General features: G+C 36.7%; 1 protein-coding gene across 7 annotated transcripts in view; it reads left to right on the forward strand.

The window, feature by feature from the left end:
• Positions 1-12,572, forward strand: part of CLCN3 (Cl-/H+ antiporter 3) — a 94,350-nt gene that overhangs the window by 61,781 nt on the left and 19,997 nt on the right. For all 7 annotated transcript variants that reach the window (XM_008273874.5, XM_008273897.5, XM_008273885.5 and 4 more), the window contains 5 exons: positions 1,325-1,447; positions 2,541-2,747; positions 7,560-7,640; positions 8,358-8,903; positions 11,437-11,623. In XM_008273874.5, coding sequence (XP_008272096.1) covers positions 1,325-1,447; positions 2,541-2,747; positions 7,560-7,640; positions 8,358-8,903; positions 11,437-11,623 — 1,144 coding nt within the window. The remainder of the gene's footprint in view (positions 1-1,324; positions 1,448-2,540; positions 2,748-7,559; positions 7,641-8,357; positions 8,904-11,436; positions 11,624-12,572) is intronic.

Here is a 12,572-nt window from a genome sequence, read left to right on the forward strand (position 1 = left end):
CTCTCCCTCTCTCCCTCTCTCCCTCTCTCCCTCTCTCCCTCCCTCCCTCTCTCTCTCCCTCCCTCCCTCCCTCTCTCCCTCTCTCCCTCTCTCCCTCTCTCCCTCTCTCCCTCTCTGTGTTTCAAATAAATAAACAAATCTTTTTAAAAAGTAGGCTTTTTTTTTTTTTTTTTTTTTTTAATTTGAAAGGGAGAGAAACAGAGACCTGCCTTCTGCTGATTCATTCCTGACTCCCACAGAAGTTTGGGTTGGGTCATGCCGAAGTCAGACACCTGGAACCAGTCTTTGTCTCGCATGTGGGTGGTGGGGACCTAAACACATGAGCCTTCACGGGCTACCTCTACCTCTCAGGGATAGCAGGAAGCCACAGACAGAAGGGGAGCAAGGACTTGAACCCAGACCCTCTAATATGGGGTGTGGATGTCCCAAGCAGCATCTTAACTGCTCTGCCAAATTCTTATCCCTAAAAATAAACCTTTTTTTTTTTTGGACAGGCAGAGTGGACAGTGAGAGAGAGACAGAGAGAAAGGTCTTCCTTTTGCCATTGGTTCACTCTCCAATGGCTGCCGCGGCCAGTGCGCTGCGGCTGGCGCACCGCGCTGATCCGATGGCAGGAGCCAGGAGCCAGGTGCTTTTCCTGGTCTCCCATGGGGTACAGGGCCCAAGCACTTGGGCCATCCTCCACTGCACTCCCTGGCCACAGCAGAGAGCTGGCCTGGAGAGGGGCAACCGGGACAGAATCCGGCGCCCCGACTGGGACTTGAACCCAGTGTGCCAGCGCTGCTAGGCGGAGGATTAGCCTAGTGAGCTGCGGCGCCGGCTTAAAAATAAACCTTCTAAATGGATGTATCTTGAAGAAATTCAGAGATTTTGTGTTTTTTTTTTTTTTTTGTATTACAGTATTTATTTAAATGATTATTTTACTACTATGATATTCTGTAATAAAAGAATATTCTAGAACTCACAATGTCATACATATTGTTGCATGGTCATATATGATTATATTCTTAAAATTTTGTAATCTTAGCAAGATTATATTTGCTGACAAGATGGACAGTGTGCTGTTTTTCACTTGTCTTAGTTGAATTGAGTTTAGTGAAATTCAGGAGAAGTACAGCAGAGTGAATTTTGAGTGCCAGTGCAATCTTGTCCCCACCAACTGTTTGCAAAAGGTGGTTTGTGGATAAGCAGAGTTGGACACATTTTTCTTGTAAAAATAAAATGGAAAACTTCTACATGCTTTACCCGGCTTTTCTTTTTTGGCAAGCAGTTGCATTAGAGGTACACTATTAAATTCAAACCCTTGACTTTATTGCTTTTTTAGGGTCCTGGTTCTTACATCATGAACTACATAATGTACATCTTCTGGGCCTTGAGTTTTGCCTTTCTTGCAGTTTCCCTGGTAAAGGTATTTGCTCCATATGCCTGTGGCTCTGGAATTCCAGAGGTAAGCTATATAATTTTAGTATCATTGAACAGTAATTGTTATAGTGCTTATCTTTTGGGCTTTGAATGAAAAAATATTTTTGGGGAAATTGGGTCATTTGTAATATTCAAAAGCACATTTTCAAACAATATAAACTGATTGTTGATATCATTAAAATTTTTTCCCCATAGTTATTTATCATTTTTATTGTGTAGGCTGATTTCTTTCTCTCCTCTTCCAGTCATTCAGCACATGTCTAAATAAGTTCTTAGAACCCTTAATTAAACATCAAAGGCCAGGAAAAATATCCTGTGGCCTAAAGTTCTTTGATGGATTATTTGATGTTTTCCTCTAATAACCCTGATCTTAATAGTCATCTTCTTTTTTATAATTGTCTTTTGATTAGTTAATGATTCTTGAATTTGGCTATTGTATATTTTTGTATATTTTGAGAAAGCATTTGATATCAGTGTGTCAGTAGTACCAAATTTTGAGTTTTGTTTTCCCATCAACTATAATTTAACAGAAAATTATACTTAGGATTGAACTTGATGTAAATTCCTTTCTTTGCCTTCTTTGTTTTTCTGTCCTTAAATAAATTACTAGTTCTTTTCCTAATACATTTCTTTTTACAAGTAAATTTTATTGATTTTAAAAGCTGTACTAGTTGACATCTTTAATAAGAATCAATATTGTATAGTATTTACTAATCTTTCATCCTTCGTGATATACAGAAAAGTGATATATGTAATTACAGTACTCCGAGCAGGCATATTTTTATTTCTGACACAGAATATAGGCAATTATCTAAATATGTTATGCTTATTTTCATAACAAAAGAATTCATATTTGACTGTTCCTGAAATATATTATAACCCTTCTAATTAAGTATTGACTTTAACGTGGTTTGATATTTAGATTTTATTCATGAGAATTAGAATGTGATACAGATTTATTATATGTAACAAAAATTTTTTGGAAAAATGAGTTGTTTCATAGTTTGTCACAAATTTGCAAGATAGTTTTATGAGAAAAACAAGAGAATAACTTAGATTAGTTAGAATATCCTATTTCTTAAAAGAGATTATAAACTGCCTTAATATTTCTTTTGTAGATTAAAACCATTTTGAGTGGATTCATCATCAGAGGTTACTTGGGAAAATGGACTTTAATGATTAAAACCATCACTTTGGTTCTGGCTGTGGCATCAGGTTTGAGTTTAGGAAAAGAAGGTCCCTTGGTCCATGTTGCCTGCTGCTGTGGAAATATCTTTTCCTACCTCTTTCCAAAGTATAGCACAAATGAAGCTAAAAAAAGGGAGGTAAGTGTCTGTGTTTTCTGTTCATATTGACAGACAAATGATCTGTTATGTAGACTTTATGTCAGTGAAGAACTTCTGGGGCAAGTGTTGTGATGCAGCAGTTAAGCCACTGCCCAGTATGCCTGTGTCCTATATTGGCATGTGTGGTTGGTTTGAGTGTGGATGCGTACTTCCATTCTAGATTCCTGCTAATTCAGATCCTGGGCAGCATCAGATTATGGCCCAAGTGGTTTTGTCCCTGCTACCCATGTGGGGGCCCTTATTGAGTTCTGGGCTGCCTGCTCCAGTGCCAGGGCATTTGGGCAGTGAGCAACCAGACAGAAGATCAATCTCTCTTTGTCTTTCAAATAAATAACTCAAAGAAACTTTAAAAATTTTTTTAAATAATTTCCTCATGTCAACATTGTATTTTACTCTGTACTTTTTGGGTAAATGCTGTATTCAGATTAAAAATTTCATTTGACATTAGTTTGTGTTTCTTTTTTTGGATAATCTCTAACATCTTTTTAGAATTCCTTTCCAGAGCTACTCAATTACTCCTATATGATATTATTTATTTACTTTTTTCTAAATGATCTAATATTTATTAGTTACTTGATCAGAGAAGTTCATACTGGAGTTTTTCTGGAGTTCCATGCTATGTCTTAGACTGTAGGCTCCAAAACCTTGATTTCTGATACTGACCAGGTTTGTCCAGGAGATAGACCTGCAGCTGGATCAGCCAGAGTGCTATGAAAGGACCCTGTCCTTCGTGATAGGGCCTTGTGGGTGAGAGATACTGATGTAGGCATGGAAGGAAGAGCTGGATATCTCATCCTTATCAGGAAAAGTGTGCAGTTTTAGTATTATTTCATCTATGTTATAGGCTTCAGAGTGAGTGTGAAGTGTGAGCTGAGGCTGCCAGCTCTCTACCCAAGAATCTTGCAAGGAGAAATCACTTGTAGGACTCTCTCTGGAGATAGAGATAGAGTCCTATGCCCAGTTGGTAGGACATTGGGACTGAGGAGGAAGGGAGCTTTGAAAATCTGAAAGCACAGGCCAAAATGAAAAAGAGTTGGCAGACAGTCTCAGTGAAGTCTTGATGGGAAGGATCTGGCTTGGTTGCATTAGTGATTGCTGCTGCTGCTTCCTCAGAATCATCTGTTTCCAAATTATGCTTTTATTGCTGATCTCAGTAGAATGGGTTTCAAACTAGTTCCTACAGTAGATTTTTCTCTGAGCTCATGATCTGGCTAAAACAAATTCTCTAGCTCTTCCTGCTGTTGGTGGGTGAATGCAGTGCATTCTTGACCCTGCCTCTGCATTGTGTATTTGACTTAATCCTGTGCTATCAAATACATGCCGGAATCACTCATGTTGATGAAAATGTGTGGCTGAGGAGTCTCAAAGAGCATTCTATTTATCCAAGGGTAGCTGGATTCTGTGGTGTCAAGTTCATGTTGGAATCATTGATGTTTGGGGTGGGGATTCTCTAGAGCCATTGAGTTTCATCAGGATTTTTTAAATTGGGGATGGAAGGCCTCTCCTGAGTCCCCATTGATGTGTCTTTCTCTGGAGATGCAGTTCCTTCAGTGTATTGCCCGTATATTTTAGAGAAGCTTTGCATGGTTTACTTAGTACCCATTGGGTTTCAGTTGAATGTTGCAAAGATCTTTCCATTTGTTTTCACATAGCCTTATGTACTTTTTCTTTTCTGACATGTTTTCCAAGCATAGTGTTTTTGCTTTTACTTATCAACAGTATTCTATCTTCACAGTTGGGAAATCTTAATTGCTGTGTTTTGCTTCTGAAGGTAGTATCTAATGCCAGTGGAAGTGGTGTGTGATATGTAGAAAGCTGTCCAGCACTAGGGGGACGTTCTAAGGACATTTAAGAACTCCTGAAGTTTAAATCAGCAGTTCACATTAAAAGAAGGATGCAGGAAATCCTCTTTATTCAGCTGTTTAAGGCAGTTTTCTTTCCTGTTCTTTTTTTAAATATTTATTTATTTATTTATTTGGAAGTCAAAGTTACAGAGAGAGAGGAAGAGACACAGAGAGAGAGAGAGAGCTCTTGCATCCACTGGTTCACTCCCCAAATGGCCACAACAGCCGGAGCTGGGCCAGGCTGAAGTCATGAGCCAGGAGCTTCTTCTAGGTCTCCCACATGGATGCAGGAGTTCAAGCACTTGGCCCATTTTCCTCTGTTTCCTGGGCACATTAGCAGGAAGCTGGATCAGAACAGGAGCAACCAGGACACTAATTCGCATCCATACGGGATGCTGGCATTGTGGGTGGGGCTTTATTCGCTATGCCCCCACACTGGCCCCCTGCTGTTGTTTCCTCAGACTAGGCTGAGATCTTCTAGGAGATATTTAAACTTTACATATATTTTTATAGGCTTTCCTTGATGTTTTTTGATTGTTCTGAGTTTTCTAGAAGAAAATGAGCTCCTAAAGTTTTGCAAATTAGTTCTAGACTTCAGGAGCCCAATCCCGGGGCTGGCATTTTGGCATAATGGGTAAAGCCACCACTTGCAGTGCCAGCATCTCATTTGGATGCCAGTTAGTGTCCTAGTTGTTCCTGTTTTGATCCAGTTCCCTGCTAATGTGCTTGGAAAAAGCAGCAGAGGATGGCCCAGGTGTTTGGACCCAGGCACCCAGATGGGAGACTGGATGAAGCTCCTGGTTCGTGGCTTTGGCCTGATTCAGTCCTGGCTGTTGTGAACATTAGGGGCGTGAACCAGCAGATGCAAGAGGATCTCTCCCTTCCCACCTTATAACTCTTTCAAAACAAATAAATATTTTTTTTTTATTTTATGCTGAACACTTCAGAACCTCACAGTTCCATCTCTGAACAATTGTGATTCCAATATGTTACTGTGAAACAAAAATAGCCTTCATTATTGACTACTGACTGTGTACATGGTACTGTGGCAGGTACTTTACATGCATGTAGAAATTTCATTTCATAATCTGATAACAAGGTATTATTATTCTCATTTATAGAATAGGAAATCAGGGCTTAAAATGACTCACCAAAAGATCTCAGAGGTGGTTAGTTGCAGCATATATATTAAAATTCATTTTTCTCTGACTTCAAAATCTGCTCTTTACTACTATAAAACTACTACAGCTGTGTGGGTGTATCTTTTTGTAAGTTATAAATAAAACCTAAAAGTATCATACTAGAGCACAGCAAGTTATTGGCCAAGATAGAGCTATAGTATTTACTTTCCCAGTTCAATTCTTTTCTTTCTGTTGAAACACTATGGATAAATTGTAATGTATTCATTTTAAGTTAAAAATGTAGTTTATTAGAAAATGTTACAGAAATTAACTTAATCCACCTACTTTGTAATGTGCACACTGTGTGGTCATTAGTTAATGTTATGGCATTGTTATTCTTTGACTGTAGTATATAAATGCAAGATTTCATTTGTTAGTTGAAAGCATTAAGGCCCCATATTTTAGCTTGCTTCCAGTGCCTACTTCTTTGATGTATTTAAAGTAAGTGCTTCTTAGTTAACGTTTGGAACGGATTCAATTGTGTGTGAGTTGTGGATACATAATATTAGCTTGATTATAAAATTCTATTGTATCAACATGTAGACTTAGAACTTTAAATAAATGTGTTGTATGCAATCCTATTATTAGAAAAAAATGGAATTTAAAGTTGTTTCCTTTCCTCCCCCCAAACAAGCAGAATCCTTATTTCTGTAGTCAGGTACAGTTTAATTAAAACAAATACCAGTTACTTTGTGACTTACCAAATTTTATATAGTGCTTACTGAATGCCAAGTACTGTTCTAAGCACTTTATGTGCATTTACTCAATCTTTATGAACTTGGTGATAACATATCTCCATTTTAGAGAAGAGGAAGCTGAGGTACATAGTGTAAGCCATATAACTAGTAAGTGGCAGAACCAGAATTTGCAACCCAGTAGCCTGACTATGTAGTTCATGGTCTTAATCGTTTACAACTTAATTTTTATTATTTCTAATTTCTCTTCAAGAAATACAAACATTTGCTATTTGAGAAAATGCTTTAGGTAGCCTCAGATGTTTGCCTGGTTTAAAGTATTGAAAGGATTAAAGACTCTAGAAAAATAGTTAGAAATAAGTGCCCAGTGAAATTATATTTGTGGTTGATGCTAGACTGCTGGCAGTGGTTGAGGGATAGACTATGGAGTTAGAGAACAGAAGAATGTGTGGTTGATTTTTCTTTTCTTTTAATTTTACTTTAGGGATTCTGGTTGATGAAGCTCACTTGAAGAGCTGTGATTTGTATTTCTAGAATGAGACTCTGTATATTGACAACAGCATATTTTCAGAGGGTTTAGGGTAGTGAAAATACAAAGTTTGAATAGGTGTTAATTCTCTGAAAATCTTTCTAGTATTTGGAATAGAGTAATTATTAATGGTGAAGGAGTATGCTCTAAAATCTGAAGAAATGATATCCTATTTAAATAAGTAAACAAAATTGTCCCCCAAATCTCAGTTAATACTCTCTGCTCTTGTCCAGATAAACATAACATCTTGAAAGCTGCTTGTGCTCTAGGAGCCTCCCTTTCTTTACATTCTGTTCATATTAGTATGCCTGGCTCAAATGTCTTTGACTGAATAGTGAGTGTATGAATGACCTTTCAGTTGAAAGCAGAAGAGTAAAAATATTTTTAAAAGAAATGAATATTTGCCCTTTGCTTGGGGAGGAGGGAGACATATAAGTTAAATTTAGAAGAGACATTTGGAAAATTCAAATAATATTAAGGATATTTATTTTATATACCTGACTTTACAAGAAAATATGAAATAAGCCACATCCTCTTTCTAGGTGCTATCAGCTGCCTCTGCTGCAGGTGTTTCTGTAGCTTTTGGTGCCCCGATTGGAGGAGTTCTTTTTAGTCTGGAGGAGGTAGGTCAAAAGTTACAGCAGTTAAAACTATACATAATTATTACAAATATATTTTGGCACATGTTTCAGTTTTATAGCTAATTTAAAAGTTCATACTTTTTGTTAGTCTTTTCAAATTTTATATAAAATTTTTCACTAATTTTTATATAAAAACTGCTACATGTATTTTTTACCTGGAGAAAAAAATTTAAATCTATTTTTCATGTGTAAATATTAGTAGTTCTTTAAAATTTAACTTTACATTGTGACATATTTAAGAGGTTTTGAACTTATTTAAGAGAAGACTTTTAAAACAGTCTACATGTATTGGCTAAAATAATAGCCTGTGATTTTATTTTTTTATATTTTAATTCTAAATTGTCTTGTAAACTTTTTATGAGTATGGTTATTTCTGATACCATTATTGACATTTAAGGAAATCATTTTAGTTGCTTCAGTAGAATAATTTGGTTTTGAGTTTTCATTGATGTGAAGACTTCTTCCTTTTTTAAAATATTTACACAAAAATATAGCTAGGACTATTTTTAAATTTACTTTTTAATGATTACTAGATATTGTGAATTTGTAATAATGTGATAGGTAAATATATTAAAATATTAATATCTTTTCATTATATAAAGTCTGCTATCTGTAATTTAGAGATATTTACTGGTCAAGTTATAATCTTAAAAAATTATAGCATTGATTTTTCTTTCTCCCCCCCCCCCTTTTTTGTAGGTTAGCTATTATTTTCCTCTCAAAACTTTATGGAGATCATTTTTTGCTGCTTTAGTGGCTGCATTTGTTTTGAGATCCATCAATCCGTTTGGTAACAGTCGTCTGGTCCTTTTTTATGTGGAGTATCATACACCATGGTACCTTTTTGAACTGTTTCCTTTTATTCTCCTAGGGGTATTTGGAGGGCTTTGGGGAGCCTTTTTCATTAGGGCAAATATTGCCTGGTGTCGTCGACGCAAATCCACCAAATTTGGAAAGTATCCTGTTCTTGAAGTCATTATTGTTGCAGCCATTACAGCTGTGATTGCCTTCCCTAATCCATACACTAGACTCAACACCAGTGAACTGATTAAAGAGCTTTTTACAGACTGTGGGCCTCTGGAGTCCTCTTCTCTTTGTGACTACAGAAATGACATGAATGCCAGTAAAATTGTTGATGATATTCCTGATCGTCCAGCAGGCATTGGCGTGTATTCAGCTATATGGCAGTTGTGCTTAGCACTCATATTTAAGATCATAATGACGGTGTTCACTTTTGGTATTAAGGTAAGTGCTGGTATGAGGTGATATTTAAGTAATCTTGGTACATTCAAAACTTAATGTAAAATGAGAGGTGCAGTTTTTATCTAAAGGTTGTTTTCTGAATGTAGGCTGAAAAGATACTTATCTTGGAGTCTAATTTTAAGTAATGAAAAAATTCCTTAGGATATATTGTTGAAGATGTTACTTGTTGTTGTGTAATGAATTAATCCAGAATTCAGCAGCTTAAGATAACTATTTAATTTGTTCTTGATACTGGGTTAACAGTTTGGGAAGGGGTCAGTCAACTGGGTGTTTTTTTGCTTGTAATTGCTCATCATCAGACATGGTTAGGGCCTGGTTATCTCAAAGCTCTCTTCATTCCTGTGTCTAGTGCTTGGGCTGAGAAGATTCACACAACTGGAGCTGGAACATTTGAGCTCATAGATTGTCATTTTGTGTCTCTGTGTCTCTGGTTTTTCCAGCATGATGTTCTCAGGATACTTGTATTTCTTACATGGTAACTCAGCACCCTAAAAGCAAGTGTCCCAGATGGCTGTTTCGAGCCTGGCCCGAGAAATCCTATCACATGACTTCCCTTTCAAGTCTATTCATTGAGATAATCACAGTGGTCCAGTTTGGTTCAGGAGAAGGGAGCATCAGCAAATTCATAATCATATATTAGTTGTATGTATACATGATATGTATCAGTTGCATGTACTAGTTCACTATTGCTGCTGTAATAAATTACCACAAACTTAGTGTTTAGAAATCACACAAATGTGTTACCTTAACAGTTCTGGAGATCAGAAGTCTGAAAAGGATAGATAAAGATGCTCATGAGGCTGTAGGAGAGAGTCTGTTTATTTGTCTTTATCATCGTTTAGAGACTTCCCACATTTCTTGCTTGATGACCTCCTTCTTCCGTCAGAGCCAGGAATGCCTAGTCAAGTCTTTCTCTCATCTCATAACTCTGACACTAACACTTCTAAAGCTCTCTTCCTCATTTAAAAACTCTTGTGGTTACTTTAGGGCCACCCAGATAATCTAGAATGATCTCCTGTTTTAATATCAACTGGTTAGCAACCTTAATTCTATCTTCAAACTTAATTCCTCCTTGCTGTGTAGCATAACAGATTCACAAGTTTTAGAAACCAGGATATGGTTATCTTTGGAAAACCTGTCATATCGCTTTAGGATGTTAGCTTATTGTAGCTTGTGAGGACACTGTAGACTCAGAATTACATTGCGAGTCCTGTGAATCCCGTGCCTTTTTCCATCAAGAATGTAAGCCATCTGGACCTTCTGCCCTCAGACATAGCTTCCGTTGAACTTACCAAAGTAAGAATAACATTCATTGATTATATATCAGTAAATATAATTTTCTTCTAGTACTGTCATAGCACATAACATATGCAGAAGCATATGTCAGTTTATCCTTATAATTTAAATTATTACACCTCTGTACATGTAATAGTATTTTCTAGTGGCAGTGTGCTTTCACAGGTATAAATCTATGTAGAATAACAACTTTATTTCAATGTGATTGGAGTGGTTTTACTTTTTGGAGGTTGGTTTTCTGTTGTACTGTGTGTTTAGTCCACTGTGAGATAAATAATAGAGAAGTCTTGAAGTTTAACTTTTTTACTCTTTTTAGTAAATAAAATTAAGGGAGATGTTAAAGCATTTTTTCCTACACAAAATCAGTTTTCTGTAAATCCCAGCTTCCTCATCATTAGTTGAACCACAGGAAGCTGGAGGCAATTGATAGGCATTTGTTAAGTTCTGTGTTACATTCAAGTCTGGCTAAAGGATCATAACTGGCAGGAGAATTCAGCACATTCTTTGATCCTTTCTGTTGTGTATCTCTAATGATCTTGACATGCTCCCACACACCGTCATTCTGTGCTGGACTTGTTTGCATATCCAGAACAGTTTAGAGTTGTTAGTCGTACAGAACTCTTAAATGATCTTAATGAATGTGTTTGCTATTCCTGTTTTCCTTGTTAAATTTATTCAAATATTTTTCTCTTTTTAATTGATTTTATATATGTATATATATAATCAAAATACTGGGTGGATACTGAAGATTGCCTGCCTTGTAGCACTTAAGTGGAATAATACCTAATATCACCATCATTTGTATATATGTAAGAAGGACATAATAATGGAATAAAGTATAGTACTTCAAATTGAGTTGTATAGGTTTATGAAAAATACTTTATATTGTCCCTTTTTGTTTATTTTTCTTGTTTCACCATGGACTAATGAAAATTTTGTTAGAGACTGCAATTAGGGAACCCATGAGCCAAAAAATAAATAACCCTTGAGTTATTTTCTCTTTGATCTACAGAATATGATGTTACTTTGTAACTGAATTTATGGTATTGCTAAGGTATTGTTATAATAATATTTTGTTACAGTTTTATTTGTATTAGAATTTTTATATGAATAAAATGTGAAATGACTCAAAAGTGTCAGAAATAAATTCATAGGATGTAGGTTTCAAGTACAGAAGTAGAAGATCTCTGCCTCATTCAGCGTTCTGTTGTTGTTGTAGGTTCCGTCAGGCTTGTTCATCCCCAGTATGGCTATTGGAGCGATTGCCGGGAGGATAGTGGGGATTGCAGTGGAACAACTTGCGTACTATCACCATGACTGGTTTATATTTAAGGAGTGGTGTGAGGTCGGGGCTGACTGTATTACACCTGGCCTTTATGCCATGGTTGGCGCTGCTGCATGCTTAGGTAATGTGATTGTGTTTGCTTGTGTATGAATGTTTGCTGATCTACACTCATGGATGGGTTGATGGGAGAAGTGTATGGGACAAGTAGAGGGACTGTTTTAATAGAAATAAAATAGTAGCACTACTATGGCATTATATAGTAGCAGTTTTTATTTTATCTATCTCAGAACATTTGTTAATACAAAAGTTTGATAGTAATTAACATATTTGCAATATCACTTGATGCCTTACAAGAGAAACCATCTTAGTATAACATATGCTGAATTTGAATCACAAGGAGATTGTTGATTTTGTCGTTGCCAACACTCATGGCTTACCTATACCAGCATGGTTCATGAAAGTAGCTTTTTTTTCTTTATTTGACAGGCAGAGTTAGACAATGAGAGAGAGAGAGACAGAGAAAGGTCTTCCTTCTGTTGGTTCACCTCCCCCAAATGGCCGCTACAGCCATCGCGCTGAACCAATCTGAAGCCAGGAGCCAGGTGCTTCCTCCTGGTCTTCCATGCTGGTGCAGGGGCCCAAGGACCTGGGCCATCCTCCACTACCCTCCCGGGCCACAGCAGAGAGCTGGACTGGAAGAGGAGCAACTGGGACTAGAACCCGGATCCCATATGGGATACCGGCGCCACAGGTGGAGGATTAACCAAGTGAGCCATGGCGCTGGCCCAAGAGTAGCATTTTTAAGTCAGAATAGTTTTACTTTGGGCTTTATCATAATTTATTGTTAACCTTAGTAAAAAAGTTATTTATCAGACCCCCCCATCTAAGATATATTTATAGTGAAAGGAGAAGAGATAACTACTCAATTTATTTGAAAGAAAAACATTGAATATTTACAAATCTACATATTGTCCTCTTTGGTATGAAAAATGATAAATTTGGTTATAATATTGAATAATAGTTGGTATCTTGACTTTATTTTTGTTCACTTCCTGAGTTACAATTATGTA

The sequence above is a fragment of the Oryctolagus cuniculus genome, chromosome 2 (assembly GCF_051225735.1).
Source record: "Oryctolagus cuniculus isolate XC-2025 breed Fujian yellow rabbit chromosome 2, ASM5122573v1, whole genome shotgun sequence".
Taxonomy (NCBI): Eukaryota; Metazoa; Chordata; class Mammalia; order Lagomorpha; family Leporidae; genus Oryctolagus; species Oryctolagus cuniculus.